This window comes from Myxine glutinosa, chromosome 12, assembly GCF_964187855.1.
Source record: "Myxine glutinosa chromosome 12, kmMyxGlut1.1, whole genome shotgun sequence".
Classification (NCBI taxonomy): domain Eukaryota; kingdom Metazoa; phylum Chordata; class Myxini; order Myxiniformes; family Myxinidae; genus Myxine; species Myxine glutinosa.
Genome location: NC_136272.1, coordinates 74,081,129 through 74,105,887, shown reverse-complemented (window position 1 = coordinate 74,105,887; position 24,759 = coordinate 74,081,129). Strand labels below are relative to the sequence as shown.

The following is a 24,759-nucleotide window of genomic DNA, read 5'->3' as shown; positions in this document are numbered from 1 at the left end:
ATATAAAATGAGAAAGAGCACACACAAACAATGCTGGGAAGGCATTCTCAAACCTCAGAGTATAACCTTTGCCAAGAAACTGCTTTGACAGAACAAACACTCAAGAGTATAAGAAAAAAGAACCCCCCTTTAGAGGCCATTTTTCCCCCCAGAGCAGGGGTTGGCCTTTTTCGGGCACCGTGGTCCCCTTTTTGAAGCAATGTTTTACAGCCGGATGCCCTTCCTGCCGCCAACCCTGTTAGTCACCTCTTGCGACACACAGGGAATTACCAGTGAACTGGTACTCAATTTGCCGACCTCGGAAGGATGACAGGCTGAGTCAACCCCCCTGGTGTTAATTCGGCGATCGACTGGGATTCGAAACCAGGATCCTGGGATCCCAAGCCGGCACCCTAACCACTAAGCCAACGCAAGGCTTACTCTGCAAAGAGTATGGTACATCAAAAAAAAAAATGGTTTCATCATATACATTGTGTTACCAAAAGTAATTGGAGAGCACACACAAAGTTACACTGAACCCTCTCAACTACATATTTTTCCACAATGCAAAGGAGCATGTGCCTTTGAAACATGTACGGCGGGTAATGAAAACTCGGTTCTAATCAAGCCTTCATGTGAAAGGAAGTGATTAACCTTCAATGCAGAATGGTTATTTGGTGCCAGAGGTTCACATTTTCATTGTATTCCTAAGGAAAGTAGTGTCTTTATCACCGAGACAATGTATGAAAGAATATGCTATAAAACGTTTTTGATGAGAATTTGTTTATTTCGCTGCTGTTGAATGATTTCAGTGCATAAACATTATATTCTCACTATAATCAGGCTCCTGGATACTTATGTGAGTTGTGTGGTTGTGCATATTGACAGTTTCTGGTTATGCACCTTCACCCTGGCTGTGTCTCTGGGAGCTGTCCTACTTCTACCAATATCCATCATCAGCAACGAGGTCCTACTATCTTTCCCACACAGCTACTACATGCAGTGGTTGAACGGCTCTCTTATCCATGGCAAGTCCACTTGCTTTGTTTTGTTCAGATGCTGGGTGTATTTAGACTACAGAACATGATGTGTGAGCTGCCAGTCAGCTTCGGATACATTTTTTCCAATTCGGGTGACGAGATTCCGAAAGTTTGAAAATAATTAAATATCCCGTGGTTATGACTGGAGCAAATCCTGCATGGAATCGTGAAAAAGACCTATGTTGGATATTTCAACATCCTTTCTGCAAAACTGATAATTGTATTATATTTGCTAAATGTTGTGGCAGCACACCAAAATTGAAAATTAATTGTTCAAACCTACATGTGCATATTTTTCCTACAATTGAAAGCAGCATGGACTTTATAAAGGTGCCTTTTGACATTTTGAACACTAGTTTAGAAAGGAGGGGATTTGATTCGTATTACTGTGTATATACAGTATATATATATTGTTGTGGATTTGAGAATTGTTGTAAAATATCACCCTGTGTAAGTGTCATGATTGTTGTAAATACCTCCTTTAAGAACCAAGATCAATGGTCGTCCCCTTAGTTAATTCACCGCATACACCTAGCCAATTTTAGAACCTCTAAATAGTTATTCCCTTATTCTATGTTAGTTAAAGGCTGTGTCTTCCATTAGTTGACACTCCATTGCACCGAATCAAATAAGAATAGCTCCCCTTCAATAATTACCTTTCCCAGCCAAACTCTCCCTCTCTGGGTGACGAAGCTTAACAAGCGTGGGGTGCGCGCCCTCTCATTTCGCTGCTATAATGAATATGTGCTCCGTGCTCTGTTTGGACAGGAGGGGCGGGGTCGCCGGGAAGAGGCAAGCCCAGGGCGTGCCACGAGGGGCGGCGCTGTTCAGCCCCATGCCCAAATAAGGGAACAAGCCCGTGGCTCGCCACGAGGGGCGCGCCGTTCGGCGCCATGCCCAAATAAGGAGACAAGCCCGTGGCATTGCCATATAAGGTCACGAAACAGAGCATGGGGGAGGGCGGTACCGAAACCGACGAGGGCGTGTCACACCCACACTGGAGGTATGAGACAAGCGTGCGCCGATCGCGCAAGAGAGATAAAGCAAGAAATACAAAGAAGGTGGTGCCAGAAAGAAGATTTGAGGGAGAGAGACACGTCAGACGATTGAGAGAGGACCGGAGCAGATGACAAAAGAGCCCGAGGCATGTCGAGGAAGGACGAGATACGTGTGCTGCCGCCGCCCTGCTCGCTCCCAGCCCAGAGAGGACCTGCTTGCTGTGCGCCCTGCTCAACCTTCCAGGCTTTGTGGTCCCACCTGGACCTTCTGATCCCTCCAGCCAATCCACTCTGCAATTTCCCCATTCGTGTACGTGAGTTTGTTCTGTGTGTCCTGTCCCTGGGTTAAGTAAGACTGTATAATATAAGTTAATATTTGCATTGTGTCTTCTTCTTCTTCTTCTTCTTCTTCTTCTTCTTCTTCTTCCAGTTACTTTCGTTATCTTTCCTTCTCCTTGGTTCTTTTTGATTGTGTGTAAATAATAATAAATCCCTGGTCTTCCTACCTTGTCTTCTTCTTCACATTCGGTCATCTTAGAGGTTTCCACATTGAGTATACGTGACGCGATTCGGCCGACGCATATGAATCGGGTTTAGCCCCTATGATAAACGACTCACGCCGCAGTTCGCTTCGCTCGGCGCAACCAATCCATTACGCTGCGGCCGTGAGCGGGGGGGGGGGGGGGGGGGGGGGGGTGTTTCCTTGCGTACCGGGAGGCGCTGGTATTTAGGTCATAGGACAGTTGGGCCTAATACCCTACCCAGCGCTGACCGGGCGTGACGTCATACCCCCAGGACCATGTCGGTCAGTCATAGACGAGGGGATTAATCCCCCCTCGATAAGGGGAACAGAGGCCGACGTTGGGTTCCGTAACAATATATATATATATGAGCAGAAGTACCCGGGCGGGGGACGGGAGGGGAATGGGGGGGGGGGGGGGCGAGCGAGCCCCTTGGCAAAGCGAGGGATTTTTTTTTTTTTTCATAGTGTCATAGCGTTTCATAGCGTCATAGCGATTTTTTTTTTTTTTCATAGCGTCATATCGTTCATAGCGTTTCATAGCGTCATAGCCATTTTTTTTTTCATAGCGTCATAGCGTTCATAGCGCCATAGCGTCATCACGTGATCGCTCTGAGCGAATCAGCGCCCACCTGCTCTGATTCCGTTGATTCCGTGCGCTGAAATGCGCTGAGGTAAATATGAATAAAAAATATGGATCGTCAAATATTTTGAGTTCGGCCATGTTCATCCCACGCTCAATGGCCATGTCTATGTCAAATATCAAGCACGTAAGCCTCTCCGTTTAGGAGTCTATCGGTAACATTACACACTTACACACACACACACACACACACACACACACACACACACACACACACACACACACACACAAACTGTGTTTTATATATATAGACATATATATATATATATATATATATATATATATATATATATACATACATACATACACACACACACACACACACACACACACACACACACACACACACACACACACACACACACACATACTTTGAGACCTGTGAGGGCTCCGTTCCACCTTTTAAAACCCACATATGGAGATAACAACCAACGGGAAACATATTACACTTATTTTGTAACTTTTCAAACAAATAATTTTCTGCTGAAGTGATTTGGGATTATTTGGGCAATGGGTTAGAATACCTATCCTACTAAGAATCGTCTGATTTTTCTCTGTTAATCTAACTTGTTCATATTTTATCTGCATTTTTTTGCTTTATCACTATGGGGTAGTTTGTTTGTCACTTCCACCTTTGTTGTTATTATTTACTTGTAGGATTTTTAGTTTCAGGTAATATTGTTGTTCAGATTTCTGTGAGAAATGGAGATGACTTTAGTAACAGGTAAAAATAAATGTTTGTGGAGGAAAAAGAAAAACACGGCAAAGAAACCGGAAGAGGTGAGAGGAGAAAGATCGGCGGGGAAAAGACAGCCGTGAGTCGCATCGAGGTTGCGGGTGGAGTTCTTTTGATATTGGTCGTGAATGAGTTGAGCCTTCCTATGAAAGGGATTGTCTGCGACATTGTCCCATATTGCGAGTGCAAATTAAACCTGCGTCTCAGGTTTTGGTACCGAGCGTGAACTATTGTTGGCGGGAAAGCAAGCGCCTCCATTACAGGCCGATACGCCATTTTTTCCTCGAGGAGGCCGTCCACCTGATGCTTCGTGTTTTGTCGTTGGGATCCCCATATCGACATCATCGTTGATCGCCGTTGGTTTCCATGTCAGCTTAACCGTTGGTAGCCGTGGGGTGAGGATTGCACTCACGTTTTGGGGGATCGTCTGCCCGACCTCTCGCCTTGTAACTCATCATCCACAGCCGCGCTGATACCTGCCTGTTCTTGCCGTTCTGCACGACTTCGACCTTCACCCAGTGTGGGGATTCGTGCACGGACTTTGGGATTGTTATAGTCCACTCACGCTTGGCGTATCGTGAGTTTATTGCTTTGAGAGCATTGGGGAATGATGGTACCATCATATGTATTGTTCATTTGATGAAAGTGATATTTTCACGATACTTTCAGTGTTATTATTGTGTATGTGAGAGTTCTTAATACAAATACTTGTTTTGTTCTACACAATTGCATTGGTGTGGTTTTACCATGGTTTATTAGAACACTCCAAAATAACAAATCTTTCTGCCGCGTTCCATCTCAAGACTGAGGGGCACCGTAACCGGAGTTTGGGGAGGTAACACGTAATAATAGACGACAGTAGATCTTCGTTCGGGTGCATTTGTCGACGTTATAAGCATAGACTGATGTCCGGATTCCTTCAAATTTACTTCAGTTTAGTGTTAAACAGCATTAAACAGTTAAACAGCATTCCTTCAAATTTACTTCAGTTTAGTGTTAAACAGCATTAGCGACTGTTTAAAAAGATAATCACATGTGTTTGTGATTTATAATATTTTTTTACTTCTGGTAGGGTTGCTCCCACGAAATGGCACAATAAGCTATTTATAAATGTTGACTCAGCGTTTGTTCAAGGAGGAAACACCCCTTCGGGAGGTGGGATATTATTAGTATTAACTTTGTTTTGTAATGACATTAATATAATGCTTTTGTTATTAGAAGCATCCTTGGAAAAACGCCATGATAAAGCCAGCTTAACACGGATATACACCTCAACACGCAACCATTTTGGCATAGTAAACCCCCTTGGGGATGGGGTGGGGGGAAATTAATTTGCTACAACCTTCATTGTGTGACCCTTAATCCTCCTGTCAAGTTTGGTTGAGATTTGACAAGTAACGACTGAATGTATCGCGGTCAAAAAGCAGACACAGACAGACAGACACCAAATTGCGTATTTTAGTATGATTTCTGTACAAACTGATATAATTTAAAATACTGGTATGTCAACCAGCTTGACAATGGATCTTGCCATACTACATTGCCTTTTAGGAACACAAGAAGCAACAATGTGGAAAATCTGCATTGGCCAGAATAGAGCCTGAGGGCCTGAGTCGTTAAACATAATCCATCACAGAAACTTGTACTTGCTTCAAAGGAGGAATAAGGAAATATAATGCCTGATATGTACTGAAATTTACTACAGTGTTAATGACTATTATCACCTGATTAGGATTTGACAAAACAGTTATGTGTTAATAATCCTGAATATTTACTTCCAATCACAATACTTCTGATAATAAACTGTTCATTCAACAACAACTGAATGTTGATACATTTGCTAAACTACAACACTCTGTGGAGGGCATACCTCAGCCAGGCTGAACAGTTTACATTTTTAATCCCACTGATTTGCCTGACTTCTAGAAACCATTCAAATTGGTTTAAAATACCTCTATTCAGTGTAGTATACTGTTTATTATATCAGGTGAGCGCCAGGGGTATTGCCTCAATGTTTATTACTTGTATGTGATTTGGTGCTGTATCGGTGTGCGTGAGCATGCGTGTGCATTTGTTGTTGTTGTGTTTCTGGGGCTCGAACATGGGCGGTTTTGTGTCCTGGTTGGATCTGATGAGTTGTGGGTTGTATGATTGTTGGAGTTACGTGTGTGTGTGTGTGTGTGTGTGTGTGTGTGTGTGTGTGTGTGTGTGTGTGTGTGTGTGTGTGTGTGTGTGTGTGTGTGTGTGTGTGTGTGTGCGTGCGCGTGCAGCAATCTGCTTCCCACGTCTCCGCTTCCCGATGTACCCAGAATGAGACCCAGGAAGCAGTCAGAATTGCTCACACGGTGTTTATTACAGGACTCTTTTACATGCATGGAATGTTTTCCAGTGCACGGCACCGATACGGCGGCGCCCGGTACATGGCAGCGTGACCCACATTAGCAAGTAGCAAGTCGCGATGCATACAATGCACAAGGAAGCGCCCCGAGGCCATGCCCTGCAAACATTAAAGTTTTTACTGTCAAACTGGTTATTATACATGCCCCCCCTCCCCTCCCCTCATCCTATACTGAGAAATCAAAGGGGGTGCTCCAGACAGTGAGGAGCTGGGCTGAGGGGACAAGGCCACAGGGAGAACATAACATGGCTGGGTGACATATCACGGCTGGAACGCAAGCAGGGAAAAATGTCATTTATGGCCTTGGATTGCCCTGCAAGAGGTTTGGGTGGATGTGCGGGGCCAATACTTAGTATTTGTAAAGAGAATCAGCGAGAAATATGGGTGCCTCCAAATCATCGCCACCACGTGTGTGTGTGTGTGTGTGTGTGTGTGTGTGTGTGTGTGTGTGTGTGTGTGTGTGTGTGTGTGTGTGTGTGTGTGTGTGTGTGTGTGTGTGTGTGTGTGTGTGTGCGCGTGTGCTCACCTTATCAAGTTTGTACCATCCAGTTTTTGCCATTTGTATGAGAGGTGGGTATGTCCACTAATTGAACTTCCCCTTCAGTTTCACTCTAAAGGGGGTTCCCCGCCAAGGGTGGGGGGGGGGGGGAGGGGCAGTGTGTGTTGAGGTGTATATCCATGTTAAGATGGCTTTATCATGGTGCTTTTCCAAAGCCGCTTCTAATATTAAAGTTAACACAACACTCATGATAATAGCATAATATTGTAACGATTTTGAGAAGTGTGTAACGAATTTGAGAAGTGTAACGGTTTTTGAGAAGTGTAACAATTTTGGAGGAAGTGTAACGAATGTGGAAACGTTACAATGTGAACGTTACAAAAGTACGGTAACACCCTGTTAATGTAAATAATGGTCGCAGTCGGCCTCCTAGTTAATTCCATGAAACTTACACGCAGGTCACGATATATCTTTTAAATAGTGTATTTCCTTATTCCATGTAGGCTAAATATGTGTTTCCCACTAGATTGACTTTGCATTGTATCAAACAAAATAAGCGTAGGCCCTTCCAATTTCCCCAAAACCTCCTTTCCAATTGCCTTCCGCATTTTGGGCGGTTTTCTTCAAACCACCATTGGCCACGAGGTAGGGTTGGGGAAGAAAGGCGTGTCTCCACCTCGTCATAAGAGGGAAGGAGTGAACCAGCCCTAACAGCCAATCAACACCGCGGTGAGCGACCCGTTAGGCGTGCCCTCGGAGCCGGCGGCTTGATTTCGCCCGAGGTGATAAAAGCGACTGTAAGGGACTGCTTTACGAGAGGCCTTGAGAGATGACTTGAGAGAGGCCTTGGGAGATGAGCAAAGAGACTGCACCAAGAGGATCGGTGAGATGCGAAACGCTCCAAGCCAAAGAGGAGAGGTACTCGGCAAGGAAACCAGCTTTGGAGAGACGCGCTGAAAGGAGGGAGCAGGTGTGCCGAACCAGCGCGTGACGTCTACCGCAGCGGATACACGACGGAGGGTTTCCCGCCAAAACCGTGAGGAATTGCGAGCTGCGGCCTCCCGACTTTGCCTCCCTCTCAAGCAATCCACCTCAAGCCCTACCTGCCTGCATTATCCCCTGTGTAAGTGTGAACGTCCTGTCCTGCTCGTTGTCTTGGGGTTAAGTAAAAATGAATAGTGTAAGTTAACGATTCGCTGTGTTACTGCTTCTTCCATCCATTGCTTGTGTGTGTATAATAAATCTGTTCTTCCTCCGTATTCCTCTTCTTCTTCTTTTTCATTCTCTTTCGGTCGCTGTAGAGGTTTCCCGATTGAATATCTGTGGGGCGATCTGGTCAACGTCGGGTGGAATCGGGTTCTAATCGGGGAGTAACTGTTCGGACGCGGTTAAATACACCACCGCTCGGTCAATATAACATCTAAAACCCGCGTCTGTAACATTTGGTAGTCAGGAGGTGGGATTCAAACCTGGGACTAAATTTATTTAGCCCAAATTTTGGACACCAATTGTGTTAGTACAGTAACATTTGGTGTCGAGGAGTTGGATTCGGACCTGGGACTAAATTTGTTAGGCCCAAATTTTGGAACACCAATTGTACTATTAGAGTAACAATTGGTGTCGAGGAGGGAGATTGGACCCGAAATCGGACCCGAAGCGCGCTTAACGCGCTCAAAATTACAAGCTGCCGAAATTTATTTTGTTTTATAAAGCAAAACCCGAATTTTGAGATCGCGCCATGGACAATCAAGGCGATCGGATGTCGGTGGGAGAGATAGACAGGGTGGAATCGACCCAGGACCTCGGGGAAATGTAAGTGGGGAAAATGGTGGAGGAGAGTAAAGAAGGTGTGGTTGAGGAGGTATCAGGTGCACAAAATGGCGCTCTCGCGCACGTGGTTACAGCGGCACCAAATTTTGCCGCGCCCTTTGTACCAACGGTGGAAGACATGCAATTAATTATGGCTGAAATGGAGGCCCTTTTGGACAGGAACAGGGAGCGATTGTTAAACCAAATGGAAGCTGACGGTGAGCGATTGTTAAACCAAATGGAAGCAATAACGAACAGAATGGGTGACCGCATGCAAAAATGTGGGGAGACCATGGATCGCATGGTGGGCGAAAGGGTCCCAGGGGTGCACGACGAGGTAACGCGGGTCGAAAAGCGCTGGTTGAGCGAAGCGGAGGAAAGCACGGGTACAATGACGGGGGTAGAAATCGCGACACGGGGTTTGGAAAAGCCGGCGACCGCTGAGGTAGAGGAGGGTGTTTTATTAAAGCCAGCGGTTGCCGAGGTTGATAAAGAAAAAGCAGTAGCGGGAATTAAAATTGAAGAGATGACGGAGGTAGCCCGGGAATTGCAGGGAGAAATGGATTATGTACAAAGTCCCTGCTCACATCACGATGCTGTGCTTAACCCGAATGGAAGTTTGCAGGTTCGCGTGGAGAAAAGGATCCCCCAGGTGAGTCGTGCTGTTGTGTATTGTGCGGGGAGATTTTGTAAGAGGATGTTTGGCGACAAAAGAATTGTCGCGCGATTGGGATCGATATGGCACCCGGGCGTTGGTGAAGGGTCCCGTGTGAGTGGAAATGGCACGCGTGGGAGAAAAAAGTGTGCGTCGGCGAGTGGGTGTGTTATAAAGTGTGGGAGTGAAACCGAGTGCGAGCGAGAATGCACGTCGGGGTGTACGGAGTGTGACACGAATAGTGAGTTGGTGGTGGCGCAGGTGCGAGAGGGCACATCGGAGCGCGAGTGTGAAACCGAGTGCGAGCGAGAATGCACGTCGGGTTGTACGGAGTGTGACACGAATAGTGAGTTGGTGATGGCGCAGGTGCGAGAGGGCACATCGGAGCGCGAGTGTGAAACCGAGTGCGCGCGAGAATGCACGTCGGGGTGTACGGAGTGTGACACGAATAGTGAGTTGGTGATGGCGCAGGTGCGAGAGGGCACATCGGAGCGCGAGTGTGAAACCGAGTGCGAGCGAGAATGCACGTCGGGGTGTACGGAGTGTGACACGAATAGTGAGTTGGTGGTGGCGCAGGTGCGAGAGGGCACATCGGAGCGCAAGTGTGAAACCGAGTGCGAGCGAGAATGCACGTCGGGGGGTACGGAGTGTGACACGAATAGTGAGTTGGTGATGGCGCAGGTGCGAGAGGGCACATCGGAGCGCGAGTGTGAAACCGAGTGCGAGCGAGAATGCACGTCGGGGTGTACGGAGTGTGACACGAATAGTGAGTTGGTGATGGCGCAGGTGCGAGAGGGCACATCGGAGCGCGAGTGTGAAACCGAGTGCGAGCGAGAATGCACGTCGGGGTGTACGAAGTGTGACACAGAGAGTAAGGTGGTGGTGGAACGTGTGCGAGAAAGCACACCTGAATTGGTCATGGCGCGGGTGTGGGAGAGCCCATGTGAGCGCGTTAGTGGGTGGATGCAAGAGTGCACGCCCATGGTGAGTGTTACGGAGGACGTAACGGAGGAGAGGTGTGGACCAAAGTGTGCGCGAGAGGTGTGGTGTGTAACAGGGAGAGCGTTGGTGGAATGTACGGACGGCGTTGGAACGCCAGGTTTTGTGAGGGTGAAAGGGGTAGCGTATGCTTGTAAGCATGCAAGTAAAGCATCGATGGTAACCAGGTTAGCGGTTAGGGCGACGGATAGCCGATGCGAGCGCTCGGTGCGAGGGGGGGGTGCTTTGTTGGGTGCGAGGCCCGGCGCGGGTCGATGCTGCGTCGCTTCTCTTCGAAGCGTCGTTGCCGATTCGGGCTTGGCCCCGCCCCGCACGGTCGAGTCCGGGCTTTGTCGGGCGAGGCGACCGGTCCGGTTCAAGGGCGAGTGGGAGGAGGCGGAACGGTGCCCCCTCGTGGGGACGGGGTTCCGACCGGGGGAGATTGAGCCATCGGGCCCGGGACCGCAAGGTGCCGCGCCGAGATGGTGCGTGGAGCCTCGGTCCAACCAAACCACCTCCCTTGAACCGAAAGCCGGACGGATTCAACCTGCAGGCAACCAAACCACCCGAATTCATTGCTCGGCTTTACGAAGCCGAGTTTAATGATGTCATGACGCACCGAGGCTAGGATATAGCGGACTGTGATGATGGTGATCGTGATAGTGATAGTGTTTTGATCCGAAATTTATAATAGTGGGTAGAATTGGCAGTAAATGGAAAATTTTTGAATTGGTTGGAATTTAGGTGAGCAAAATTTATAGTGAGAGACCCCCGATGTGGTGGGATGGCAAATCCACCATCCCTCACAGGTGGGGCAAAGGAGCAATAGCTTATGGGGTGTATGGCAGTGAAAACTAGCCCGGGTGGGTTAGGATATTGATAGGGATCTAGCGAAGATGACATTAGGTGACGTTAAGGTTAGTTAGTGACTGATACCTGTAGTGGGGACGCAGGTAGATTAGTGTGGATTATAATGACGTGGGAGCGCAATAGTTTAAAGGGACGACTGGGAAGCGCAAGTTTCAGAGGGGAGTAGTTAGCTGAGATGATGCCGTGTGTGTGAGGATTGAACAGGTGAGAATGGAACAGGTGTGATTGCACAGGTGTGCAACTGAACAGGTGTGTGGAGCAGTGTATGAGGGAGTAGTGGTGATTGCGTGTTGTGTTGACCAAATGGTCCAGGAAGAAAGGAGGGTGCAGGTGGCACCAGGTGTGAGGGCACAGGTGTGCAACAACAGGTGTATGTGGCTGTGTGGAATAAATGGTAGTGTGGAATATCTGGAGTAGTGGAATGGATGGTCGTGGAGTGAGAATGGTGGAAATTGTGGAGTGGAGTGGATGGTGCGAAGGTGTGAATGGGGGAAGAGTGGACCCCCATCAGGGATACCCGGGGCGGGTAGTGTAAGTGTTAGGTAGAGGGTACAGGTAAATTGTGGTTGGATATTGGCATCTGTGGTGCGGGTGGCAGAATGGTATGTGGATGGGTGCATTAGTGTTGTGGAAATGGCTGGGCGTGTAGCCTGTTAGTGTGTGTAGTTGGTTTGGGCACTCCACCACTGTGAGGATGTCGGCCAGGTGAGGCCGCAGGTGGGCTCTGGGAGCCGGTAGTAGTTGTTGTGGATGGGGCCCGAGGATCCGGAGGACGGACCCGGGTAGCCCAGTGCCAGAGGGCACCATGGGGTGACAGAGCCAGGAGAGGGGCTGTCCCCAGTTAGTTAGGTTAGGGTGAGGAGCTAGGTAAGCTCGGGTGGCAACTACAGTGGTGGAGGTGTGCAGGTGGGTAGACCTGCTGGGAGAGTTACACGTCGCAGCCCAGAAATTGTGCGAGGGCACCGGGAGATGAATCGGGGGAGTGAGACCCCAAATTGAGAAGCACCACAGTTTGGTCAATGGGAATTGGTTTTTAGAACCCATAGTGTAAGTTGGCCAATGGATTGGCAGGGAGAGACCCCGGGTAGTGTAAAGTGTGTTAAAGTCATTTAGAGGATAGTTAGGATGAAGGATCTCCTCGCACCATCTGCATCCACTCACCTGAGGTGACAGGTACTCCACACCATGCCATGTTTTGATTATTTTTTATGATGCAAATGTTTGGATTGTGAGACGCATCATGATGTGGGTGTGACATTGTGCGTAATTCCATCTCTCCCTCCTTATGAGGATTGATGATGAATTGGTGATGGCAAATTTTGAAGTAGAGGGATTGTGGTGACGAATTTGGTATAGGGGAAATATGGGGAAGACGTGACAGTAGTGACGAATTGGTAATGTGTAGATTTTGTACATATGGGGTAAGGGCAAGGGCAAGGGTAGGGTAGGTGACAGGGGGGTGACGTACGGTAGGGACGAGCTTTCTCACTTCGCCCTCCGTACGCATTTTGCCTTGCATTGCCTTATTGACGTGTACCCTTGTGACCTTACCCCTCGCTCAATTGTCTTTCTTTTGTCTCCCACATGACCTGTGCGCCATTGGGTGCCGAGGGGAGCGTGCGTGAGGTGGCCATTGTGCGCCCGAGATTCCCAGAACCAGCATGCATTGCGTTGATGTACCACTTTATGGACCGCCGTTCTGCGGCCAAGTACCACTTGATGGACCCCAGGTTCTGGGGCAGGGCACCTCTGTTGGAGACCGGCCATAGTGGCCAGGGAATCTTGCTTGCGGACCTCGGTAAGGTGGCACCTATGCCAAACAGGTGGACCACCCTTAGTTGGCCCCTGAGGCCCTAAATAAAAATGGACACAAGTTGTGCTTTTTATTATTTCCAACTAGGCCGCATGAAGCCAGAAGACGTCGGGAAGAACATCGGCCCAGCAGAGAAAGAGAAGACCACCACCAGTTGTTTTGTTGTGTTTATTATGAACCATGGTGACTGCGCACCGGGTGGTGCTTTTGGTGCTTTGTGGTGTTTTTGGTGCTTTTGGGTGCTTTGGTGGTATTGGTACTGGTGCATCGATGCAATGCGTGCTGTCTCCTCCCTCCCAACAGGAATTTCTTTCTCTTGTTCCCTAAAAAAAAAAAAAAAAAAAAAACACAGGTCCTGGGTTGCGTTGTAAATAAGAAATCACGTCATTGTAAATAATGCTCCCCACCGTAAATGTATAGTTTGAGAATAATTCCGTAATTCGGTTAGCTGTGGGCTTGAGTCTGTTAGACAGGGTGCAATGCAATAGGGGGACATACTTATTTGTGTTTTAAGATTGTCACACTCAGGGTCAGGTTAATTGTAGAGGGAATTACACCTACGTGTCACACTAAGTTAAAGTTTAGTAGGCCCGAGGACGGGCCTGAAGAAAGGAGGGTGCAGTGTAACGATTTTGAGAAGTGTGTAACGAATTTGAGAAGTGTAACGGTTTTTGAGAAGTGTAACAATTTTGGAGGAAGTGTAACGAATGTGGAAACGTTACAATGTGAACGTTACAAAAGTACGGTAACACCCTGTTAATGTAAATAATGGTCGCAGTCGGCCTCCTAGTTAATTCCATGAAACTTACACGCAGGTCACGATATATCTTTTAAATAGTGTATTTCCTTATTCCATGTAGGCTAAATATGTGTTTCCCACTAGATTGACTTTGCATTGTATCAAACAAAATAAGCGTAGGCCCTTCCAATTTCCCCAAAACCTCCTTTCCAATTGCCTTCCGCATTTTGGGCGGTTTTCTTCAAACCACCATTGGCCACGAGGTAGGGTTGGGGAAGAAAGGCGTGTCTCCACCTCGTCATAAGAGGGAAGGAGTGAACCAGCCCTAACAGCCAATCAACACCGCGGTGAGCGACCCGGTAGGCGTGCCCTCGGAGCCGGCGGCTTGATTTCGCCCGAGGTGATAAAAGCGACTGTAAGGGACTGCTTTACGAGAGGCCTTGAGAGATGACTTGGGAGAGGCCTTGGGAGATGACTTGAGAGAGGCCTTGGGAGATGAGCAAAGAGACTGCACCAAGAGGATCGGTGAGATGCGAAACGCTCCAAGCCAAAGAGGAGAGGTACTCGGCAAGGAAACCAGCTTTGGAGAGACGCGCTGAAAGGAGGGAGCAGGTGTGCCGAACCAGCGCGTGACGTCTACCGCAGCGGATACACGACGGAGGGTTTCCCGCCAAAACCGCGAGGAATTGCGAGCTGCGGCCTCCCGACTTTGCCTCCCTCTCAAGCAATCCACCTCAAGCCCTACCTGCCTGCATTATCCCCTGTGTAAGTGTGAACGTCCTGTCCTGCTCGTTGTCTTGGGGTTAAGTAAAAATGAATAGTGTAAGTTAACGATTCGCTGTGTTACTGCTTCTTCCATCCATTGCTTGTGTGTGTATAATAAATCTGTTCTTCCTCCGTATTCCTCTGCTTCTTCTTTTTCATTCTCTTTCGGTCGCTGTAGAGGTTTCCCGATTGAATATCTGTGGGGCGATCTGGTCAACGTCGGGTGGAATCGGGTTCTAATCGGGGAGTAACTGTTCGGACGCGGTTAAATACACCACCGCTCGGTCAATATAACATCTAAAACCCGCGTCTGTAACAATATTAATGTTATGTCAAATCAATATTAATACTAATAATGTCCTCCTCCTTAAGGCCTGGTGTTGGCTTAGCGGTTAGGGTGCCAGCTTGGGATCCTAGGATCCTGGGTTTGAATCCCGGTTGATCGCTGAATTAACACCAGGGGGGTTGACTCAGCCTGGCATCCTTCCGAGGTCGGCAAATTGAGTACCAGTTCACTGGTAATTCCCTGTGTGTCGCAAGAGGCGACTAACAGGGTTGGCGGCAGGAAGGGCATCCGGCTGTAAAACATTGCTTCAAAAAGGGGACCACGGTGCCCGAAAAAGGCCAACCCCTGCTCTGGGGGGAAAAATGGCCTCTAAAGGGGGGTTCTTTTTTCTTATACTCTTGAGTGTTTGTTCTGTCAAAGCAGTTTCTTGGCAAAGGTTATACTCTGAGGTTTGAGAATGCCTTCCCAGCATTGTTTGTGTGTGCTCTTTCTCATTTTATATGCTGAGTATCAAGCAAAAAAGCAGCACATACCATTTTTGAAGTCTATGATACCACTTGGCTGGGTTTTGCAGTTCTCCTGCATTCTCAGCCATTTCTCACTATAAAATTGCTTTTAATCATGTAAACCACACATAATATAAACCACATAGAATTCTGTGCAGCCAGTTAGTTCATGTTAAGGCCAAGATCCGGAAGGATAGGAAATGCGACTTGGTGTACAGTATCGGATGTGGAGATCCATCATGCACTGAGACCTACATAGGAGAAACTAGGCAAACCCTTAAGGCCCGTATGAACCAACATCTTCGTCAAGCTTATGAAGAGGCTTAGAACTCTGCTGTATGGACCTGCATGGTCACAGCTTTGATAACAGTCAGGTGGTCATCTTAGACAGAGAAAAGAAAGTGGTTTGCTCGTGGTGTAAAAGAAACCATTTGGGAAAGAGATGAATCACCATCTCTCAACAAAAGCAGCGGTGTTCAATTTATTCTGTCATGGATGTGTGACAAGGCTACAACACCTCTCCCACATTGTCGGCTATCGTCACGGAATACCTGGATTGGTCAACAGACCAATTAACCCTACCAACAGTTGGTCATGTGGCGCTTTTCAAGCTTCTTCTTCACTTCAGCAGTTTCTGTGATCAAGACAAGAGGATTCTCTCCAAAACGTCGGCTCTACCGACTTGCAGTTCACTGGTAATTCCCTGTGTGTCGCAAGAGGCGACCAACAGGGTTGGCGGCAGAAAGGCATCCGGCCATAAAACATTGCTTCAAAAAAGGGGACCATGGTGCCCGAAAAAGGCCAACTCCTGCTCTGTGGGGAAAATGGCCTCTAAAGGCGGTTCTTCTTTTTCTTCTGCTTGCCACCTAACCAACTTCTCCACCTAGTTTTGTCATAACTCATTCACAACCTTTTGAGATATCCTGTTCACAGACAAACGTGTTTGAAAACATAACCTCCTTCCACCTTTGGTGGCACAGGTAATTAAGATATCTGAGAACACTTGGACAAATTTCAGTGAGTGCTTGATTACATAAATGTTGCCTGAAATGGTTTTGACAAAATGAACGAATTGAGGAAGAAGGACGAGTGACAATAATATACCAAAGCAGGATGAACAATTTAAGGCCAGTAGGTCTGGTGTCTGGTGAGCAGGATATCTCAGAAAGTTGTGGATGGATTCAGACGAAATTTGGAGGAGAGGTTGGGTGTGTGACAAGTACAACATGATTAGATTTTGGTGAAGATCGGATAATTTTTTCAGATAATTTTTTTAAATTCCTTAAGTTATTCTTCACCATTGAAAAATGGGACCAAAAACGATATGCAGCATGATATTTCAAAAGGTTGTGGATGAGTTATGGCAAAACTTGGTGGATGAGTTGGGTGGGTGGGTGACGAGAACAAGCCGATTCGATTTTGGTTCACGTCCGCAGATCCGGCCTATCGGTGGGATCCAAAATTGAAAACTGTTCATCCTTGCAGAAGTATGTGCTTTACCGAGTGCTGGTCTAGTTTTCATTTTATCCGAACCACTATCAACCACGCCATCCCAAGGTGAGCTCTTACCACATCCAAAACAAAGTTGCTAAAATTTCCAACAAACCCAACACAAAGCACTCAGGATCCTCACAGGCTGTACCCGACTCACCAACATCGACAGCCTTCACACAAAAACACAAATGCCACCACATAGACCTCAGAGTAACACACTTCATCGATGCCACCCAGACACCAAATACCCATATCACCAATCATTCAATTACCCACCTCCTCCCAGACACAAAAATACATACCGGTAACTTACTACATGTTCTCAAACATTCGACCTCCACCATCAAACACAACAACTCAGAAAAAAGAAACATTCACATCACCATCACAGCTTTGCCATAACAGAACAACAATGCAATATTCAACGAACCACACTCCATGATGCATCCATCCAAACAAACCCTTCCGTGCTCCTCCAGAATAATACGAGCCAGGCCTTGTTCTAGGTACCATCCCACACTCAAAACATGGCGACACTAACTCCATCCAACTCGGGACCTGTTCTGCCTGCCTATGCTGTCTTCTTGAACCCAACACCATACCCCACCTAATCACAACATGCCCTCAACTCACATGGTGCAGACAACTCTTCAACAACCATTATCTTTACAATCTCTGGGGGAATCCGATCGGAGTGGTCAGCTTACTTGGGGCTGTGCTCTTCAAGTTACGATATCAGGGGCTACTTGATTTAATGGTGATGATAACTGGTATATAGATCACAGTATAAGGGATGTTTGGTGCATCTTTCTTGTCAAATTGAGAAAGAAACATTGAAATAAAGCAGAGAATGAAACTTTTAAACCACAAGGTAGAGAGTGACAGGCTTAAAAAAGCAAACTAGTCAATGCCTTTAGGGGATTAACTTCCTACATGGAACATTGAATTAGTTGGAAGGAATATTGATAATATAATAATAATAATAATAATTCATTTATTTTGTATAGCGCTTTTCAAGTAGCCCAAAGGCGCTTTGACAGAGTGGGAAAACATAATGCATAACAATACATGAAAACCACAATTGCAAAAAGACAAGAATCAATAGGGAAATATTTAAAGCAAAAGGAGGGAGAAGGAGAAGAGATAGTCAGGGGTTAAATGCTGTGGGTTGAATGTTGAATGCAGTGTTGAACAGGTGGGTCTTGAGTGATGTTTTGAATGTGGTGAGTGAGGAGGAGTCTCTGATGGTGTGAGGTAGTGAGTTCCAGAGGGTGGGAGCAGCGATGGAGAAGGCCCTGTCCCCCCAGGATCTGAATTTGGTCCGGATGGAGGGGGTCAGGAGGTTGGTACCAGCAGAGCAGAGGTTGCGGGTGGGAGTGTGTCTGGAGAGGAGGTCAGCCAGGTAGGATGGGGCCAGGTTATGGAGGGCTTTGTATGTCAAGAGGAGGATTTTGTACTGGATTCTCTGGGGGGTGGGGAGCCAGTGAAGCTTGTAAAGGACGGGGGTGATGTGGTCACGGGTCCAGGAATGGGTGAGTAGACGGGCAGCGGAGTTCTGAATGTATTGGAGTTTATTGGTGATTTTTGAGGGTGAACCATAGAGGAGGCTATTGCAGTAGTCCAGACGGGAGGTGATGAAGGCGTGGATGAGGGTTTCTGCAGCCGTGGAGGAGAGGGATGAGCGGAGACGGGCAATGTTTTTCAGGTGAAAGAAGGCTGACTTTGTGATCTGTTTAGTGTATTTGTCTAAGGAGTGGGTTTGGTCAAAGATGACGCCAAGATTCCGGATGTGAGGGGAGGTGGATACTGGGATACCGTCGATGTTGAGGGCAAAGTTATTGGTGGATTTTGTGAGCGTTTTTGGGCCAATGATGATTATTTCAGATTTATCACAGTTAAGCTTGAGGAAGTTGATTTGAAGCCAGGATTTTATTTCAGTGATGCAGTTTGTCAGGATAGAGTGGGTGTCGGTGGAGACACATGTATTGTTTTCTATGGAAAGAATGTAGGGGGGTTGGGGTTGGGGAGGGGGTTAATTGAGAAAATGCACAGTAGGGGTAGGATAGGAGAGAGAATGCAGGGTGATGTAGTGTCACGGGAAAGGAGAGAGATTGGAAGTGGAGGAGGGGATAGGATTGAAAAGAAGGAAAGAAAGGATGTTTCGAGGCCAATATTGAAAGTGGGAAACAAAAGTTCCACAATTATGTCTGTGATATGTAGATGCTTTTTACTATTTGAAGCATGAATTGTGCTTTTGACGTCACTTAACGTTCTGTGCTTGTTTTTAAATCATTACCACCTTTACATGAAAAGCAAATACAATTATTATTGCCACTTTGTGATGAACCTTCTGCGCTAATGTGTCATTTACATCATTATAATTCACCTGACGGTGATGCTTTTTCATTTATTTAGATTTTTCTTTCTTGTTCCCCTCAGGTCTATGGAATCTTGTATTTTTGTTCTCAAACTTATCCCTGGTTTTCCTCATGCCCTTTGCATATTTCTTCATGGAGTCTGAGGGCTTTCATGGATCTCGGAAGGTCAGTGGTCAGACGCTAATACTGCTTGTGGAATGGTTTTATTACTGCATACAAATTTGGCAGCAAGTTACCAACCAGGACTAGGTCAATGGCACACCATCGCAAATAAATCCCCATGCTTCCCACTTGAATAAAAGTTGAAAGATGGCAAAAGGTTCCACCAGGAATGACCCAATATAAAATTATGAGTTCATTTAAATCAGGGATTTAAATCAAATATAAACAAATACTAGTGTGTATAAACCTCTGTCAGTGCGTAGATCCATGATCGATTAACATGTTACTAAAAGGTAAAGGGTCAGAGGTCATATTAAAGCTCCTGTTAATGTGATACCATTGGCTATGGGATTTGAACTAAACTAAGGGATGCACATATTTATATGATACATATGTGCAGATTAGATATTGAGGTCAAATGTTCTTGAGGTTTTAAGTCAAAGTTTGAGTAAGCAAAGACTTTATGTGGGCTGGGCATATAGGTCGACATTGCGACGTCAAATGATGTCTATTTCTTATTTTATTTTTGTTTGTTTTAAAATACAGGGGATCATGGCACGATTGTACGAAACCTTTGTCGTTCTATTCCTTTTGGCTTTGCTTGTGCTTGGCATGGTCTGGGTGGCACTCGCCCTCATTGATGGGGATGCTGCCAGTCGACAGTCTCTTTCTGGTAGGTTGGAGGTGATGTTTATTTGGCACACTTTACCACACATCCATGTGTTTTTAACCATTTGTTCTTTGACCAGTTGCAATATGTCTGTATCCATCCTGTTGTGCCATTTTTTCCTGCATACAGTTGACCACCATATATGCCATAAATCTAATCTATACATTTCATTGTGTGAGTATCGTATATAAACTTCAATATTCTTTTCTACCTGTTTCTTTTTACTGCTTGTTTGTCTGTTGACCCTGTTAGAAAACATGAATTGTAGCCTTCAGGCAATTGTTTGCATTTGGAGATTTTATTTTGACCAAACTGGCAGATAGAATGTCTTGAGTGTAAAGAAAGCAAATTCAAGGAGAGCCTTGTATTGAATACAATATTATTACTCTCTCTCCCATGACATGCCCTCTTCTCCCCCCCCCCCCCCCCCCTGTCTCCTTGCCAATTTTTAAATGTACATGATTTTTGTAAACACCTTTCCGATGAGTGAGGGTGGGCACAAGGTGGCATCAGACAGTCGCCATTACTGCGGTGGTCTTGAAGTATACACAATGAATTTGTATTTACTACATGTACGTGTTGCATACTGTCGTGTGTCTACCCTGTAATGAACACCGCAGGGTGACACGGATGACCAAACGAGCTTTAACTCCAAGGCTTTCAATCCAATGGTGGACCTTCGTTATACGAGTGGGGGGAAGAGCCACAAGCGCTTACCTTCATGGGTCCACCGACAGTCTTTGAAACTGCAACAATTAACTCGAACCGACACGGAATTAAAATCTACCAAAATACCGGCTTTATTAAAGAAAAACCGGTAACAGAATAAAACGCGGCAAAATATGATTCCTAAACAGGACGCCCCATACAGACCCAAATACAACACAAGGGGTAAAATAACTGGAAAATAAATGTTATTTCTGTGGGCACTTAGCTCCGAGCTGCTCTTGAACCTCGTCAGGAATCGTCCAGGCCCGTCAGAAATCCGGACGCGGCACCGGCCCTGGTGGGAAAAAGGCCTTTGCGTCCCCTCGTTCATGCAGCCGCGCTCGTCCTCCCGATTGTCCCGACCTCCAATGTCCCCGGCGCAAAAGCGCTACAAAATGTTCATGTGCTCATCGATGAATTCTTCTCACGCAGGAGAGCTATGAACTCCGACCGCTCGCCGTGAAATCCCGAAGCAGAGCGAGATATCAAATCGTGACCATTCACCGCCAAAGCCAGAAGATGGAAGTCAAGAGGAAGTCGAGAGAGAAAATGTCGGGGAGAGCGTTCTTTTAAACTCAAGGCTCTGACGTCATCCGTGTCTGCTCCACCAATCCAATAGTCCCATCTTGGCAGTCCTTGCGTCAATCAATCCCGGACCAATCGCTGCTCTTCGGGGTGTGGCCTCCCGGGCCTGCCTGCTTGTGTTGCGATGTGACGGCTGCGGCACCAGCAGTAGTTGAATGTCCCGGTTCCGGTCGCTTTTATTTAATGTTATAAATGCGTGATTTCCTGCTATGTGTGTGTGCTGCTGGTGTCATAAGGAACAGAGGAAAAATAAGAGAGGCCATTACATACAGGGGATTAATTACCTATAATCCCTATCTAATTAACAAACCCCACCCCTCGTGATGGGAACGAAGATACGCGCTTACACGACATACGGTCTACCGGATCCCTACTTTGTGATACATGGCGTTTCTTCTTGTTCATGACAGTTGGAGCACACACACACTACCTATATAATTCTACCTGGACTAAGGTAATCATTGCCTACCCCCTACAAACGTAACAATACTAAATAGCATCGCGATGTCCCATTGATCCGGTTTCCATAATTGAACACTGAATTTGACCCCAAAATCATGTTAAAGTGACAGACCTTTCCATTCTTTCAATTGTTGAACGTCATAGGAAAGAGTGGTCAATAATGAAGATTCTGTGCAATTACAGGATGTTCATACAACATCAATAAGCAGTATCATTTGAAGAAAACCATATGCAAAACTCATGCACCTCTGACTTGTGGTGATGGTCCATGCGTTCTGCCGTACTCACTGCATCGCTTCCCAGTCCATACGCACCAAGTTGGAATTAGACAGCCATTGATGAAAAATCTAAACCAAAACGTCTTCTTCCCTAAAGCACACAGTGTGGTGTGTAATTTACCATGATGTTATTATTGTCACCGACTTCATTGAGGCCTGATCAAATGCAAACCCTCATCAAATACAAGGCTTTCATCCGCAGCTCAATGGAATACTGTTCTCCCCTCTGGGCTGGTTCTCCTCCTCACACCTAGCTCGGCTTCACGCGGTTGAAACCAAAGCTATCAGAATCATTGGAATCTCCCGCGATGAAGCGAACTCCGAGGGCCTTTCACTCACTCACCGCAGGCAGGTTGGTGGTATTTCTGTCTTCTACCGACTCCTTGCCGGCCTTGCTCCCCCAGCTCTGTCTGTGCTCTGTCCCCCAAATATTCCTGCAGGATGCACACGATCTGCCTGCAACCCTCTTATGGTTAAACTGTCAAAATCAAAACTCTCTATTCACCTTCACTCTTTCATTCCTCTTTTCTCCCGCCTCTGGAACAAACTCCCTCACTCTCTTCAATCCCACTCCTCCCTCCAGGTCTTTAAAACAGCTGTTCACCACCATCTCTTATCTTCCCACATCCAAAACCTTGATATTTTCTACCCCTGTCAATTCACCCCAGATCGACTTTTTTGAAATACCGACTTCTTTCCTGGAAGTCCAAACAGTGTCCATGTGTTTTTTTTACCTCTTCCACCTCCCCCCCCCCCCCCCTTCCCATGCCTCCTCCCCCCAAGCCCTCTCCCTCCCACAGATCTCCCGATGTCCCTGCTCTCAAATGTTGTGCTGGTGTGCTTCCCTCTCTCTCCCCACCTTGTCTCCCGCTCTCTTTATCATATGTTTTATGTGTCAGTTTGTCTTATTGTGATCAATGTTTGCTCTTACACGAGCCTCGATCTTGTATCCCCCCCAAAAAAAAAATTCTACATTTCTAAAAATCAAATTCAGGATGTACTGAGCAATTCAACAGTTTGACATTCATCAAACAACCGGACATTGCTGAAAGCTCAGCTCAAATATCATGAACTACAAGTTCAATTTCTCTTCTGAAATTAGCTTGTATATAATATTCAAAAAACAAAATTGAAAATTATCTTTGGAATATTTAAAAACCTTGCATTTGGTCATGCAGCACCACAGTCCATGCATTTACATGGGTGTCATCAAACATGAGACTAAATACTGCATTGGGGTCATTAGAAGGAACCTGAATAAACAAAGGATGGATTCATCAGGAGGACCTTGGATAGGATTTGGGATGCCTGCAGGAAAATGACCTTTAGAAAACTTTCTGCAAGAATTCACTTCTCAGGCATGGCGTGCTTGGGCTTGTACGAGTAACGTTAAAGTTTGACGAGTTAATCCATATTTTTCATGGCAAAATGTATTCTTAATCACGTAATGCCATCAACTATCAATGAAGCCCAATGAAAAACATTATCTGTCCAGTTTTCCATTTGTATTGGTGAAATTCATTAAATGTGGTGAAAATTCAGGTAAAATTAATGTTGATGTTTGAGACATGGTATAGAGGTGTACTTGGTGGATACTCAAGCAAACAAATGATTGGGGTACCGCAGTAATGCTGTCGTCAATAGAGGGTGGTCTGCTGCAATGCTCCTCTGATTCGTGTATACTCATACTGTACTTGTATGATTCTTTTTTTCTGCCTGTAGATTTTTGGACATATTACTTGCCGTATTTATATTCATTCTTTTCTCTATTTGGAGTACTACTTTTACTACGTGAGTATTGCATTCCTTGAGTGAGTTTGACTAAAAAGGTGTTTTCTTTGATAATTTGGGTTATGTAATTAGCTACTGGTTTTGAACTGTATTTAAGCCTTCCCCTCTGAAGTGGTGCATTTTGTAGAGCAAATGATTTTCTGTTTCAAAAAAGGTAAATTCCATTTTGTTATCAATGGAAAAAAGAAACATTTATTTGTGCACTTGCATTGGGAAAAATACAATTTTCTTCAAGTCTGCACCTGGGAGCCTGGTGTTGGCTTAGCGGTTAGGGTGCAGCTTGGGATCCTTGGATCCTGGGTTCGAATCCCGGTCGATCGCTGAATTAACACCAGGGGGGTTGACTCAGCCTGTCATCCTTCTGAGGTCGGCAAATTGAGTACCAGTTCACTGGTAATTCCCTGTGTGTCGCAAGGGGCGACTAACAGGGTTGGCGGCAGGAAGGGCATCTAGCCATAAAACATTGCTTTAAAAAGGGGACCACGGTGCCCGAAAAAGGCCAACCCCTACTCTGCGGGGAAACATGGCCTCCAAAGGTGTTTTTTTTATTTAATTTAATAATGTGGAGACATCGATCGATGTCGAAGAGTGCCGTCCAAGATTTTTACCACTTTACATAATTGTGCTGTTTGAATCGAGTCTGTGGAGATTCACACACGAAATCAGACAATATAGTGAATATTTTGTAATCCGACCTAACTTTGCCTTTCTTATCTGTAGTTTACCACATTCCGATATTTTTTGTCGAATTCAGTTTTCCGATCAAGTCACCGATTCCGTGAATTCTGTCAGTTTTTCACAATTGCAGGAATTCACTGGCTCTAATTTTGCCACTTGGGTTGACGCCCCGTATTACACAGTGCTTAAAAGGGCATTTCTCATTAATCAAGAAGCCTGAAATATGTAATTATCTGAAATTAATTATGGAGGATATCCCTACCCCCTCATCCCCTGCCCCCCTCCCCCCACGCTCCCCCATCCCGTTCTACCCCTTTTC

General features: G+C 46.2%; 1 protein-coding gene across 1 annotated transcript in view; it reads left to right on the top strand.

Annotated features, from left to right (window-relative positions):
• The window catches only part of LOC137437522 (protein LMBR1L), an 86,926-nt gene that overhangs the window by 36,247 nt on the left and 25,920 nt on the right, over positions 1-24,759 (top strand). The window contains 4 exon segments of the mRNA XM_068131913.2: positions 868-1,007; positions 19,168-19,271; positions 19,815-19,941; positions 23,694-23,762. Of these exon segments, the coding sequence (XP_067988014.2) occupies positions 868-1,007; positions 19,168-19,271; positions 19,815-19,941; positions 23,694-23,762 (440 nt within the window).